Source organism: Mercenaria mercenaria, chromosome 10 (assembly GCF_021730395.1).
Source record: "Mercenaria mercenaria strain notata chromosome 10, MADL_Memer_1, whole genome shotgun sequence".
Taxonomy (NCBI): Eukaryota; Metazoa; Mollusca; class Bivalvia; order Venerida; family Veneridae; genus Mercenaria; species Mercenaria mercenaria.
In genome coordinates, this window is record NC_069370.1 from 1,686,952 (window position 1) to 1,702,756 (window position 15,805).

General features: G+C 34.7%; 1 protein-coding gene across 1 annotated transcript; it reads left to right on the forward strand.

The window, feature by feature from the left end:
* The first annotated feature begins 2,856 nt into the window (after window positions 1–2,856).
* Window positions 2,857–15,450, forward strand: LOC123560986 (deoxynucleoside triphosphate triphosphohydrolase SAMHD1-like). Its single transcript, XM_053552101.1, has 15 exons — window positions 2,857–2,989; window positions 3,677–3,759; window positions 5,490–5,650; window positions 6,193–6,308; window positions 6,818–6,888; window positions 7,286–7,441; window positions 7,899–7,949; window positions 9,489–9,653; window positions 9,882–9,973; window positions 10,586–10,642; window positions 11,136–11,313; window positions 12,702–12,815; window positions 13,366–13,470; window positions 13,859–13,996; window positions 14,496–15,450. Exons 1-15 carry the CDS (start codon window positions 2,935–2,937, stop codon window positions 14,547–14,549), a joined length of 1,596 nt encoding a protein of 531 aa, XP_053408076.1. The 5' UTR covers window positions 2,857–2,934; the 3' UTR covers window positions 14,550–15,450.
* The last annotated feature ends 355 nt before the right edge of the window (window positions 15,451–15,805 follow it).

The window sequence follows — 15,805 nt, forward strand, 5'->3', positions numbered from 1 at the left end:
TCCCTCGGCGTGGTGGACATCAGGTAATAGGGTGTGCCAACTTGCATATGAAAAGAATTGGGACCACTGTCTCACTCTTGCAATATAGTAATAGGCAACTTTAAGAGCTTGAACATTGGTTTTTGCTCCAGCAGGTATAAACGTTTTAATTTCATACCTCATATTTTTATTTCGGTGTAGATGAGATGATGTGAAACCAAAATGTTTAGTCCTGTTTAGCGCCATATATCCTGTACTGTGTTGATGTTGTATAAAATCCAAAACCTTGCAAACAAAACCCTTGTCCGTCCTGAATATGAATCTACCATCTGGCATTCATATACGCAGGCTAACACACACACAAAATAGAAAGACCTAAAAGTATTGCAATCCGATGGGCCACAAGAGATTTCCCCACTCTTTCCAGCGTTACAGTCGTACAAGAAAGATTGGGAACAGAAACGACTTGTTCTGGTAATGTTTCACAAAATCAACTATCAACCTTTTGCTACTAGTTTTTCAAACTTACTTTCAAAGACCACTGCGATTAACCAGGCAGATTCACCCTCTACGCTTCAGTTAAGTAGAAGTCATCTTTGATTACTATAAAGTTTCTTTCTTTCTTCGTTCAATCGTAATGTGGAATAACGTGCCCATCCATATAGTTACCATCCCTGACCTTAACACTTTCATTGTGATTTTGGCAACACTTCGATATTATACAAAGAAAGGACAGCAATGCACTTGTCTTTGAAACTGTTCCCTTTTTTAACTCTTAAAAGACTGACATGATGCTAGTTTTCATCTGAAATATATTGGACCCATCATCCTTTCAGAATTCGTTTTCTTCTTTTTATACAAGTAGGAGTGGGCCCCATGTCTGTAACACTCGAAAGAAGCATTGACATTATCAAATGTTTGGTAGCTAGTATGCGATTGTAAAAAAGCCTGAATGACGAGCTTTAACGAGAGCGTTACGTTGTGGTTTTCTTCAAATATATTTTTTGAATTGAGAAATATATAACAAGGAGTGGAGCGCACCTATAAATGTTTGCTAATTTGATACCCTTTCGCGTATAAGATGTGCATAGAAATAGGCTTGCGGGGGTAGATATTTATATTTAAACCACATAAATGCATCTTCCCGTTTAAACCATTCAAACGGAAGTTTTAATGTAAAGCAGCCACGTTATATGTGACCAATGGACATTTAAGTTGCTTAGAGTCCTATTACAGGTACACATGACCCGCCAAACATAATAGATATCAAATATCTAAGTGTCTTAGTCATCAATTATATTCAGTCATTGAATTCTGACAGTCCTTGGCCAAAAGCATACTTAAGTCATTGATTGGAAACAGTTTTCAGCCATGAAGTCATTGTGACCTTGACCATTGATTCCAGATCCGAAGCTATTAAGGTTCATTTTCTTTCCAAATGCAAACATCCTATGAAGTATGACAAATATAGGCCATTTCTGATGGAAACAAAAGTGTTTACCGACGGACCGACGGACTGGCCTGCCGACAAACAGGGGTGGGGATGGTGGGGAGAAGGGTTTTGGTGGGAAAGGAGGGACATGAATGTAACAGAGTACATTTTGTACTCATTAACACGAACAGCACGACACCTCCCGCGCCAAGTTTTCCTACACAACATAGAACGTGACGTCAAGGGCGCCCAGAACGTCATTCAAAGGCACGCTCGCTCTACGAAACGTCGTTGTCTGGCGTTAATCAACGTGGAATGCCAGTGTCTTTGATATTAATCTAACGTTACGCTGTTGTGACTTTGGCTGAAATCAGTGTTACTGTTCAGTTGTTTAGTTCATCAATGATCTTTCTAAATTAAATGATATGAAACTTTAAGAGCCTCATCCATATATTGCAATTATTTCATTCTTGCAATTTGTATCAAAATATTTTGATATACCCATATAGTTATTCATTTATCTGATCGAATATGGAGCTTTCTTTTGTGATACTGCAGACGTGTTCGCTGTCATTTGTGCGTGTATAGCTTGTGCTGTAATTCACGTCATACAAAATTTTGCGCACGTTACTAAAAATCAAATGTCGTTACTTGTTGATCTCGGTATAAAACTTATGAACAACTGTTTTGCTTTTCAAAATTTCCCGACTTTCATTAAGTAAAACATTTATTTTAATAAATCTAGTTTTAATCATTTATTCTGCTTAAAACTAGATTTTACTCAAAATCTTTTACTGAAAAGCTATTTAACCTTTAGCCTGCTGGCGGCAAGTGATCTGCCTTTGCGATCAGGGCTGATCATGGCCTGCACTATTCGCTATTCGGTCAGTAAATTTTCAGTTAACTCCCCCTCTAATAATAAATGGTACTGCCCAAACTGAATGACAGACTAGTCCATTTTAGAAATTTAGCAGAGTAAAGGTTAAACGGATTTTCAACATTCTTTTTCGACAAGACAACCGAATCTCGGTATATCCGAATAAAACAACCGAATCTCGGTATATCCGAATAAAACTAATAACCGAATAAAACTAATTTGAATATAAAGCTCACTAAAAATATGCTTTGTTTATAACAGACAATTATCACTTTAATACTAGTATTTATTATGAATATTTCATAAACATATGCATTACGAAAATCTTGGGAAATGCATAGATGGCGCGTTTTTAAAGATGTTTGTCTGTTTGCATTGATAGAAACCATTGTACTTGAAATTACTTTAAGGAAAATATTATCACGGTCCATGTTAAAATCGATCAAGTTTAATTTAATAGTACTTTAAAACGTACCTGTAAATATAAGTTACAAACTATAACAATCTTATGATCTTGCGGTTAGTAACGTAAGACATCTGTTTACCTTTCAAATGTATCAAACTATACTTAACATGCACAAACGTCCTAAAAACAAGACATTGCATGTGAAAAGTTGAAATCGTTATCTATCGTAACACGTTGAATATGATTATCGACCTACTGAACAATTCTTATAGGACAACATACTGGATAAAACAAGGTACATCTACTTTGTTTAAGTTTCTTTATTTCTTAAGTATCTTGCTTTTATAAAGATTATATTAAAAGTGACATTGAAAACGATTACACATAGGTTTGTTACGCTTTGTCAATATTGTGACCAATAATTCACTTACGTTTTATTAAGAGCGTCAGCTTTGATAATAAATCTTGACAGAAATTTTACTTCTAATATTTTGTTTGTTACCATTTACCTGTTTTCTAGTAAATTTATTTAAATATTAATAGTCGTTCATAAACACCTTTTATTATACCTTTATATCATGTAAAAATCAATGTAGTCTTCCTTGTAAAACAGTTCTCAAACAAAAAAGATTTCCGTAGTAATGGAAACCTCAAAATATTTAATCTTAAGGCGGTCAAGGATGAATATTTTCGTATTATCGCAAGCGGCCGTTTTGTTATTGCAGTTTCAATGAAATAAACATATTTCACCAGGATATTGACACACAGTGTGTCGTCGTATTGGAAGGGAAGGTTTTTGGTAAAGCACCTTTGGGAAAATAAAGAACCTCACTCTGAATCAAAGTTACAGGACAATGTGAATAAGTGAATCCTAATGCACTTTGTAAGAGCCAGAAATAATCATGTCAATATAAAAGATATAACAATAATCTTAACTTCTAAAATAAAATTTTTTCTTGGAATGGAATTGAATCCCTTCCAGTTCCAGATATTTCTGTCGAATACATAATGGAAACGGACGAACATAATGTTAATGGAGACATGTCCAGTGATGAAATGTCAAAAGTATGTATATTTATAGATGAAGTTGATTTAACTTTAATTTTGAGCGCAGAGATTTTTAAAAATTCATTTATAGTTTTAAGAAAACGATGATAGTATTATGAAAACGTTAAATAGTTTAAGTATATTTCTAATTTGTTGACCGACAAGTTTTGTTTGTTTGTTTGCGTTGGGTTTAACGCCGTTTTTCAACAGTATTTTAGTCATGTAACGGCGAGCAGTTAACCTAACCAGTGTTCCTGGATTCTATACCAGTACAAACCTGTTCTCCGCAAGTAACTGCCAACTTCCCCACATGAATCAGAGGCGGAGGACGAATGATTTCAGACACAATGTCGTTTATCAAATCGTCACGGAGAACATACACCCCGCCCGAGGATCGAACTCACGACCCCGCGATCCGTAGACCAACGCTCTACCTACTGAGCTAAACGGGCGGGAGACCGACAAGTATTTAGAAATAATCAAGTTGTTTAGTAAATGTAAAGTGGTATGATGATGCATGGATCTCTTAAAATATACTACCACTTTCCTGTAGTCAATGTTATCAAATCATAGAAAGAGCTCCTGTTAAATGAGAATAGTCTACAGCGTGTTTTAGGTTGTGGGTGTTCTTGTTCAGACAGGCCCCTCACTAAATCAGAAAACACACTGTTTATAACTTGTTCGAAGTCTAATAATTTATTGGTGTAGATTAATACAAATTTGACACAAATTTGCAGTTGACAAAAATCAGGTCAAACATCAACTGAATTTTATCTCACCATATTAGTAAATAAAATTTATAACCGCTCAAGTTGATAACTGCAGCGCTTAGTTATATTCACAACGGCAGATAGACCGTGACGTGTCCCCATAATTGGACTCAATTTTATCATTTATTGTTTTACCCCCAATGCTTTATATTTATCATCCTTTGGAGTCTTTGAGACAACCCAACGTCTGTATCTGATTTAGCTCTGATAAAGTCATTGCTATGGGTCATGATAAGCGTTACATAGCCTTTCATTAACGTAGTACTATTACTATTTTAACTCCATGCTCCATGTAGTTTTGGAACAAGTTGATCATGAAAAAAACTGGAACCATTGTCTTACCATTGTATGACCGTAAGAGGCGGCTAAAAGGATCTGAACACTGTCTATTCTGCCGTCGAACAGATATAAAAGTTTTAACTCCATACATCACATGTTAAATTTATGTAAATGAGACGTGAAACCAAAATATTCAGTCCTGTTTGGTGCCAAATAACCTGCCGCGTGTTGGTGCGCCATAAAACATAAATACATTTTTGCTCCGTTATGTTCTACAGTTCAAAATCATCTTACAGATTCATATAAAGCTATAGATAAAACAGTTCTGGTGCTAGTATTTCATTGACTACCTGCATTCTTTTTTCATCAAAGCTTTCAGCCCTGGTAAATATTTACAGTGTCCAATGTCAACTTATACGAAAACGTTGCAATATACACGGATATATACAGTACCTGTTCATGTTTTTATCTGACTAAGTCTGCAGACAGCAAAAAACAAAAGTCAATCAGACAGTAAAAATAGTCGCGCTCAAATTCCCTCTCGCGCTGGCGTCCACATAGAGTATTATCGGTATGTGCAAAGAATACATACAAAGTATAGACAACTAGAACAAACATATGGTTACCGCTATGGAACGGCCTGTAATAAATTCCAAATATGTTGCCTTGAAATCTGACAAAGTCTAAACATCATTTTAGGTATTCAACGACCCTATTCACGGTCATATAGAACTGCATCCTTTATGTATAAAGATCATAGACACACCACAGTTTCAACGACTGAGAAACATAAAACAACTTGGCACCTGCTATCTTGTATACCCAGGCGCTAGTCATAACAGATTTGAGCATTCATTAGGGTACGTATGAAAATAACCTTTACTGTTGATCTGATAAGGGTTTTATTACTTATTTAAGTAGAAGGTGAAGTTGCTTAACAGGGGGTGGGTCTGACGTTCTTTCATTTAGATCTTTATTTGCCACAGGAAAGAAGCCGATTCTTCAGACCACCATAGCAGTGGGAAATCCCCTTCCACAGTCCTTAATGAAACCCCTATATTTTTACTATTTTTACTAATACATTATTTCACATTTATCACTAGATGTTCAAATTAGAGATAAATAAATGCAAAATACCCTTTTATGCAATAATTAAATGAGCCGTGCCATGGGAAAACCAACATAGTGGCTTTGCGACCAGCATGCATCCGCGCAGTCTGGTCAGGATCCATGCTGTTCGCTAACGGTTTCTCTAATTGCTACAGGCTTTGAAAGCGACCAGCATGGATCCTGACCAGACTGCGCGGATGCGCAGGCTGGTCTGGATCCATGCTGGTCGCAAAGCCACTATGTTGGTTTTCTCATGGCGCGGCTCAAATGTGCTTTTCGTTCGTATTTACAGGGTTTGCCATCTTGCTGGGAAGCTGTTAAGGGCGATAAAAGAACGTCAACCTGATGAATCGATTTCCGACAAAGATATTTTATGTGTTGAAATTGCTGGGTTGTGTCACGATCTAGGTTAGTATTTCAGTAACTTTCTACATGATATAAGATAAAAATCAAACAAAATATACATGCATACTTATTGAAAGCTTTGTACAAAGAATTTACTAGAAAATCTCAATTCGTCACGATTACTCGTTCACAAGGGTCCAACGTACTTCAACAGACTTAAAATTGTATTAAAAAGTTACTTTTAATAAACTACATGTACTAATATATAAAGATTTACACAACACGTTCGCAAAATTCAAGTGACCATACGTCACCTTATAGGATACCACATAAGAATTATCGGTACATATTATTTGTTATACTTTGAGTTTTGCTACCGCATGGATTATTTGTTATACTTTGAGTTTTGCTACCGCATGTGAAATACTGAGGATGGATTTGAATATAATATCTGATTTAATCTGATTATATACTAAGGTAAGATTTCAAAAACGTTTAGGTTCACATGTAATTTATGAGAAATAAGTCATCTGTGTATGCTATAGACCAACCACGCATGTTTTCTTTTACAGGACATGGACCATTTTCGCATTTGTTCGATCAAAAATTCATACCAAGTGTAATACCGGGCAGCCGATGGAAGGTAGGTCAAAATATGCATGTTCTTTATAATCTGTACACTACCTTCTAATGGAGTATTTTCATCATTTAACCTTCAGCCTGCTGGCGGCAAATGGTTTTGCCTTTGCCTTTGCGACCAGTGCAGACCAAGATTAGCCTGCACATTCAGTCAGTAAATTTTCAGTGAACACCTCTTTGAATAAGAAATGGTACTGCCCAAATAGATGGGCCAGTCTATTTTGGAAATTTAGCAGGGTACAGGCTAATAAATTTGTATAAAAAAGTCATAAAACTTCAATAGAACACGTTCAATTTAAAACATACGTAATGAGTTTATGGCAATATGCTGATGTCGTCTGCTTGTAAACACCAAACGTATGTCAAAAGAAGCGTATGTGTTTATCGTTTCACTATTGCAGCATGAAAAAGCTTCTGTACAAATGTTCGAGTATATGTTACAAAAAGATGATGGAAAACTAAGAGAAGAGTTTAAAAAGCTGATGGATGATTTCAAAGAAGAGGATCTTACATTCATTAAAGAATTAATTGATGTTCCTGCAATCTTAGCAGGGCAGGTACAATTTATGATTTTAGAATCTTTCATGATATAAGTTCCAGAAATATTGTTAAGATAATGCAGGCTGATACAGATCTACAAGATCATTTCTACCATGGAACAAGTATATGTGGCCGTGATGAAAAAACGTAATACAAAAATATATGCGGTCAAATATTCCTGTTTTCACTCTGTTGTGGCACACTAATGAAACTATGAGCGTACTCCTGATGAAAAGTTCGTTTTAGTCACACATGGGTGTGCTACCAATAGACACACCTATACTGAAGCTATTTATGTTTGAATGTGCCGCCTCTTGTCTTGGTCATTTCATGTTAAACTAATGAAGTTGAAGAGCAACTTGTATTGGATATAGAAGTTTTTAAAATTATTTGCAATGGAAATCTATATATTATTGTAAGATGCTTAGCATATTCTTGTTTTAAATATAAAGATTAACAATTTGTGTTTTACAGGTGGTGTGGCCCTATAAAGGAAGAGGAAAGGATAAGAGCTTTTTGTATGAGGTAACCAACATTATCATTTCTCAAATAACAAGCTCACATTTAGTCAAATGCAAGAGAAAGGTTTGTTTTAAAATGTACGTTTGCATTGTCTCTTGCACCTTTGAACTGGTGTTTTGCCACTGACCATTCCAAGGCTCGAACCAGTATGATCCTGGTGCGTTTCTTTTGTGTTTTTTAAATTATCAACAAATTTCATTTTGTGTTTATATGTCAATTGTCATACACTTGTACATAAACTTCGGTAGGCATTTGTTTTGTGAAGGCTTCATTTTTGGAAAGGGCTATTCCTATTTGGAATTTGTCCTCGGAAATGCTATTTAGTCATTCCATATTTAAGCCCAACCTATGTAAAGTTGCACCGTGTATCGTGCATTGCATAACAAATACCATCAATAATTGTCACACATATTAAGACATAAGTTTTCAGTGTTGTTATCTTTTCTGGTCCTTTTGGGAGCATTGAATTCTTTCAGCAGCAGTGTAATAGAGTTCCGCATAAGGTAGTTCTGCACGTTTGGATCGATTTTTTTTCTACAATGTAGACTTTGATTCAACTCTGATTTTTCAAAACTTCAGAATATACCTAGAAATTTCAGCAAGTAAAAATGATAGGGTCGTGTGCTTGATTTTTAGCTAGACTGATTTGAATAATTTGGACCTCATGCAATATTTCATAATGGGAGTCTATGGGAAAATCAGAACTTTCATAACATTTTCGCGAATAGAATTTTTTCAACAATGTAGATTTAATGAAACTTCTCACAGTTGTAAATAAACACATAGCCTATAATTTGGTGAAATAAAATGTATAGGTCCGTGCGCTTATTTTTGAGATATTTGACCATGATTAAAATGAACCGGACATTTCACGCTAATTTTATGACACTGTTTTGAATTTTTTAACGTGACATATGTTTTAATATATTTTGACTTTAGAAATATTATAGCAACAGTGCCATTGTAATAAATTTACTCACAGGTTTCGAATAATTCATAAAATGATTTTCATTTCCGTACGCCGAATCCAGGCTTTATTCTACGTTTTTCGGATAAATGACGTTACGCCATCACTTCCGGTTTATCAAACGTGCAAAACTGAGTCTGTTATGAGCTATTATTTTGCTTGGTTGCACTGTATGCTTCCAAAGGATCTTCATTTACATTTTATTGTTAGTGATTCACTGTTACGTTTCCTTTCATTTGTTTGAAATCACGGGAAAATATTTAACGTATGAAACCCGATGCAGAGTATCGTTTTTCCTATGGGTTCGTGGCTGTGTATATGACGGATTTTAATTCAAGTCTATAACTGCAGTCAGCATGATGAATTAAACATGAGTTCTTGTTTCATGTGTAAATAATATCTGTAAAAGATCTTTTCAGTATATACTGTACTGCAACCAAATCTCGGTTTGATTGACACAAGTACGCAATAAACTGTTATGGTGATAGTGTAAAAAGATCCGCTTTAAAATAACTCTGTTTTACGATTTAATTCCAATACATGAACTTAACCCTAGTACCGGGCCATACTTTCAGGTGGTAGCGAATAAAACCAATGGCATAGATGTTGACAAATGGGACTATTTTGCGCGCGATTGCTACATGCTTGGAATGAAAAACTCGTTCGATCATGCACGGTGTATATCCAGTGCACGAGTATTGGTGGCAGATGGAAGGAAGCAAATTTGTTACAGGGAAAAAGTAAGTAAAACTGCCCTAGATATATATTTCATCCCTTCTTAATTAAGGATTTATGTGTGATATTAAAATGATATTCTGAATTAAAACGTGTAAGTTCATAAACAGTTTTCATTTTGTCACACTTGGTCTTAAAGCTAAATCAAAGTATTTGCGATAATATATTGAAAGTATACTGATGGATTTGTCTTCTTGTTCATGCATAATAAAATACGTTCAAGTATATTGCAGGAAGCACATGACCTATATGACATGTTTCATACCAGAATGACTTTACACAGGAAAGCATACCAGCATAAGACACATAATATTATAGGAAAAATGTAAGTCCTTGTTGTTCTTGGGTTTTCAATCAGTTAAATGGAAAATATAGTTCTGACCAAATCTAACCCAGTCATTTACTTCTGCTTTTGTTCACTCGGGGCTTTATTTCGGAACAATCATATAGACAAATCTTTTAGACAAATTAGACAAAATGAGCCACACCATGAGAAAACTAACATAGTGCGTTTGCGACCAGCATGGATCCAGACCAGCCTGCGCATTCGCGCAGTCTGGTCAGGACCCATGCTGTTCGCTTTCAAAGCCTATTGCAATGAGAGAAACCATTAGCGAACAGCATGGATCCTGACCAGACTGCTCGAATGCGCTGGCTGGTCTGGATCCATGGTGGTCGCAAACGCACTATGTTGATTTTCTCATGGTGCGGCTCAAATGTTCTTGCTTTAAAACATTCAGAAATGCCAGTAACCGAAGTAAAACAGCATTTCGCTCATTGAAACCGGCCCTGCTGCTGTTTTGCTGGGTTGCGGCCAGTGCTTCCAAATGGCCCTTCATGTATCTACAATTCCACAATGCTGATTTTCTACATGTCATGACAGCTGTATGGTCGTCAGATTTACGCTCCAGAGTTATACAGTTGATTATGTTTACAGGATGTGTGATGCCTTGGTTGCAGCAGACGAAATTATTAAATTCGAAGGAGAAAATGGGTATATATGGTTTTAGAAAGTTCAAAACAAACTAAGTTTATAATTTTGATTTTTTTTATTGTTTACAATTTTGACATAATCGAGTTTTCCATGTGTACTTCTGTATGGTCGGCTGTGTGTCATTTTCCACTGGACTTGTGACCTTGTTATTATCCTCATTTCTATCATGAAATAAAAAAGAGAGAGTGCCATTAATTAAGTTTATTTCCGGACACGCAATGCTAATTGCTTTAACTCTTGTAGCCACCATCCATTTTAAGAGCTGAAGTATACCAGGATACATTTTGTACCAATTAATTTGATAATACGAACACTCCTATTTTGCATTTAGTAACGAAACAGGATTACTCTACAATGAACAATAACAAGGTAAAAGATCCTTTAGTTCAGTTTTGACTATGAATCTGAGTATCTTCCTAGTTTTTTTTTCAGTATACGTACTTTACATAGAAATGCCAACTCGTCTCCTATTTTTGCATTTTACTAACAAAAGGGCCCAGCTCAAGATGTCAGAAACAATACATGATATGGAGGCATACACCAAGCTGACGGATACAGTTCTGCGAACAATACTATTGTCTTCTGATGAAAGGTTGGAAAAGTCTAAGGACATTCTGAATGACATAATCAACAGAAAACTTTACAAGTGTGTTTCACAGACACAGAGAAAAGTAAGCTTCTTCTATGATATTTGTTGATATTCAAATTAACAAATTCAGAACCAATGGTCATAACGTTTACGTTACATCCAACGCTGTACGTTTAATCATGTGCAATTTACAATAACTTATATGTCTTTAAAACGTTGTAGTGATAGTTGCAAAACAGTCAATTATAGTCTCCTCGGGCGGAATATATTGAGTTGAATGCATTATATTATATTGTTTACGTTGTGCAGACGTACAAGATTGCATTATGGCGCGACGTAAGACCATTCACTGCCACTGACACCCTATGCTTAAACTGATGAAGATACCAGCAAAACAAAAAATAATGTTTGTACAAGAATTGTGTTTATTTCATTGTGATACCCATATATTTTTTTTAACCTGACTTCAAGTTTGTTATCATCATGGCACGATATAAGTTTACCATTGCTCAGTATACCAATGTTATAGTTTGAAATGGATTGCACTCCACGACCATTTTCTAACAGCAGTAACTTTACAACCAGAAATAATAAATATCAAAATTAGACTGTTTCTGAAAAAGTGATATAGAAGTAGTACTAAAATTTTATATATCACCGAGGCCATTTAAAAAGGTTTGCTTTGATGATTTGAAATATAACGTGTATTCAATTTTATTAAAGTTTATCTCATTGGTATGTTGTCCCAAGTTGCAATTTTGTGACAAAGACGTTTGCCTATATTTTATAGATCTTAACAATAGAAACACCTGTCTAAGTTCCCGATATCATTTGAAATGCAGTGTTTCCTACGTTCGGGGTAGTGCAAATTTTCTCGGACAGTTTCAGATTCTTCGACGTTTTCAGAATTTAAATGGACTCGATTAGTAATCCTTCTACCGACTTAAAGATGCATAGGAAAGTATATAAATGCACAAAAAAAACTGTCTTAAGGTAGATTTCCAGTACCACTTAATTGATTTGAACGCCACACCAGCCAAAAACATTAAGCTGTGTCTGTGGACCTAATATCATGTAAACGTTCTTAATTTATGCAATTAAAGAATACACCAATCGTTCAAAATGGCTCTCTCTTGTGCAGCATTAGTTAGGAACACTGGTTTTAAAAATGAAAATTTAATCAAACATAGTTGGTGTTTTCAATATTAACGAAACTTACATGAAGGATGTTCCTATTGTATTCACAACTCGGCTCACTCAGTATAGGACGTAAACTTAGATATTCGTTTCATTTAAGATAACCAAAAACAGTCATTTTGACTTACTTCAATGCCATATTAACATCTGTTACAAGTTTACAAAACTATAATGAATACTTGTCTGTCTGATTAAAGTGTTGATATAAAACGAGGAATGCAACAAGGAGGTTCACTTAGATTTACTTCTTATACACCATAATATAAAATTTAGGTTACAGTAAATGGACACGGTATTGATACAGACAAGATAAAAGAATTTATACTGGAGTACAAAAATGAAAATGAGATGTTGAAAAATGTCAATGAAGCCGATCTTGAAATTGACGTAAGTACGAACAAATTTGTATAAAAGTCAAAATGTTGCATTCATTTTCAAACTTTGTCTACCTGAATATTACGTTAGGCATCAACAAATCTGAAATTAAGACGGTTTTCGCGGTTGACCGAATTGCCCGATATCCATTTGGCGGAAACATAACAAAACAACTGTAGTTAGTTTCATTTATTAAGTTAATGTTAGTATTGTTGAAAGTCTAATAGTAACATACGGAAACCTCTTTATCTTGTTATTTAGTTTGTAAAGATGATACTTAGGTTACTTTCTCCTCATTTGGTTTTCATAGTTTCCAGTTGTAATATCTATATTTTATAGCAGATTTTCTCTTTGAAAGGAGCGTTATTTAGGTGACATTCACAAAAAATCGTTACCTGATGCCATTTCCTTTATCTAAGATCTAAATATATAGAACCAAACTGCTGCTGGGAGGAAGTTTTATGATGGGGAAAATAAATTACAAATATGAATTGACGGTCACTTCACTAACAAGGCTGACCTAGGCTGAACAGATGTATAGTTCAATCTGATATCATTTCAGGTGGTTAAGCTGGATTATGGAATGAAGACGAACGATCCAATACTAAATGTGAGATTCTACAGCAAAGATGACGAGAATAAGGCAATCACGATCAAAAAATCTCAGGTACAACAGGTTTCCCCCATGAATTTATCAAATGCAATAAAAGATCATGAAAAAAAAGACTTAATTTTGTTGTAATCGTTTTTCGTTGTTGTCTTTTTTCTTGGATTTGTAAGTATACCATCAGCTTGCAACACTTATGCTCACTTTAAGAAATAGATAGGGAAGTGACGACAAAACATGGTTACTTTCCCTCGGTTGGGATGCCAGCTACATCAGTACTATATAATTGCTTGACAACTAACTATCAAAACTAATAAGGGAAAGGCACGATCTATTGGCAATTTATGTGCAGATGTGGAAATTATTAAAATATACACATATAAATATGATCAGAGTAAAACTTTCATACCCTTATGAATGTATTTTATGCCAAACTGTGTATTTCTAGATTTCTCACTTTTTACCTGAAACGTTTGCTGAGCAATACATACGATTGTACTGCAAGGTAAATACCCAGGATGTAATTGAACACGTGAGAGAAGCTTTCTCAGCATGGTGCAGTAAAAACAAGTACCCGAAGCCGAAGGTAAACAGTCGTTTATTATTCTGACACATAGTGTACGGACAAATTAGAGATACGCGAACATCAGTTCTGATAAATTGTTTCATGTACACCTTTATTTATGTTCTAAAGAGGAAAATGTTTACGACAAATATCAAAAATGTAGAAAAGACATTGCTTTCTTTCTTCCACCAGAAAGTTTGTTTGCAGCACACCTTCTAATCACTATGTTTAAACTTGATTACAATATACATAGTCCTAGTTTAATGAAACGTTGTGCAGTATTAAACGATACTCAGTATTGTATCGTAGCAAAATATTAACTTCTTATTGCATTTTTCTTTCTTTTCATAAAATCATTAGATTTGTCAATACGGTATATAGTACGATAGCAAAAAAAAAAATGAAAAATTTTAAGATAACAGGAAATTATTGCTTTATTTTTAAGAAGGCTTTGAAACATTTTATGTTTAATAATTGAAACACATGGGAATTAGTTGTTTTTACTATTTCGTTATTTTAGGGAGAAGAAAGCGATTGTGACGAGCAAAGTGACACGGAGACGACTGGGGAGTAAATTTAACATACAAGGTCACGTGGGGAATGATGGAATACGGCATATCTGGAATAGGAAATGAAATAAATAAATTTTTTACGAAAATATAGAAAAATTATTATGTTTGGTTACTATGTTGAAGCTAACTTTCAAAGCTGATTTATGTTTTCATCTTTTAGCTCGACTTTTAAAATTTTTTCACGTAGTAGAACCTTTGTAATCACCATTTCGTCGGCGCCCGCGTAACAAAAGGTTGAGCTTTTTATGTAAGCAGTTTTCTCAGAAACTACTTGGTAAATGCGTTCAAACTTCACACATGTCTTGAGCATTATAAGAGAACATCCCGCAACAAGTTATATAACTCTAGCTTTTATTTTGTCAAAATTATGCCCCTTTTTAACTTAGAATTTCAGATTAAAGTTTGCATACAAGAAAGTTTCTCAGGAACTTCTAGGCCAAATGCTTCAAACATCTTTTTTGTCATCATGAGAGGACCTCATATAACAAGTAACATAACTCTAGCTTTTATTTTGTCTAAATTACGTCCCTTTTTAGCTTAGAATTTCAGATTAAAGTTTTGCAGGTAAACAGGTGTCTCAGAATCTCCTAGGCCAAGTGCTTTAAAACTTCACGCATTTTTAAAACAAAAATTATGCCTTTTTTAACACAGAAATTTTGTGAATGTTTTATATGTAAAAGTGTGATTTAGATTCCCTACACATTATTGTCACCATGAATTGACAACATGGGACAAATTACATAACTTTAGTTTCTCAATTTCTCACAATTATGTACCTTTTATCATAGAAAAATTGCTTGAAGTTTCTTAAGAGTTACTTACTCAGCTGTTTTCAGATTCTCCACACGTCTTAAATATCATGAATTGACCTCACTTGGCAAGTTTTATAACTCTGTCTTACATTTTAGCTTACATCTTTTGTATGTAAGTTAGTATTAGGTGGAAGGGCTTCAAACAGTCGAGCGCACTGTCCTTAGGTAGCTCTTGCCATTATGCTTCCCGCCGCATAATTAGTAATTTTATGTAATTATTTCATCGGAAAAAAGTGCATTGAAATACATATCACTTTCTGTAATGGCTATATTTCTCCAGCGTCTGTTTTGAATATTGTATATTTGTGTTAATGTTAATACATGTACTTTGTCCTAACAAAACTGTTATATGCCTTTTAAAAGATTATATGTATGCAAAACAGGCTTGTTAATAATTACTTGCAAAAGTAATGCATTAAATTAGCTTTACTTAGAAAAAATTGGCA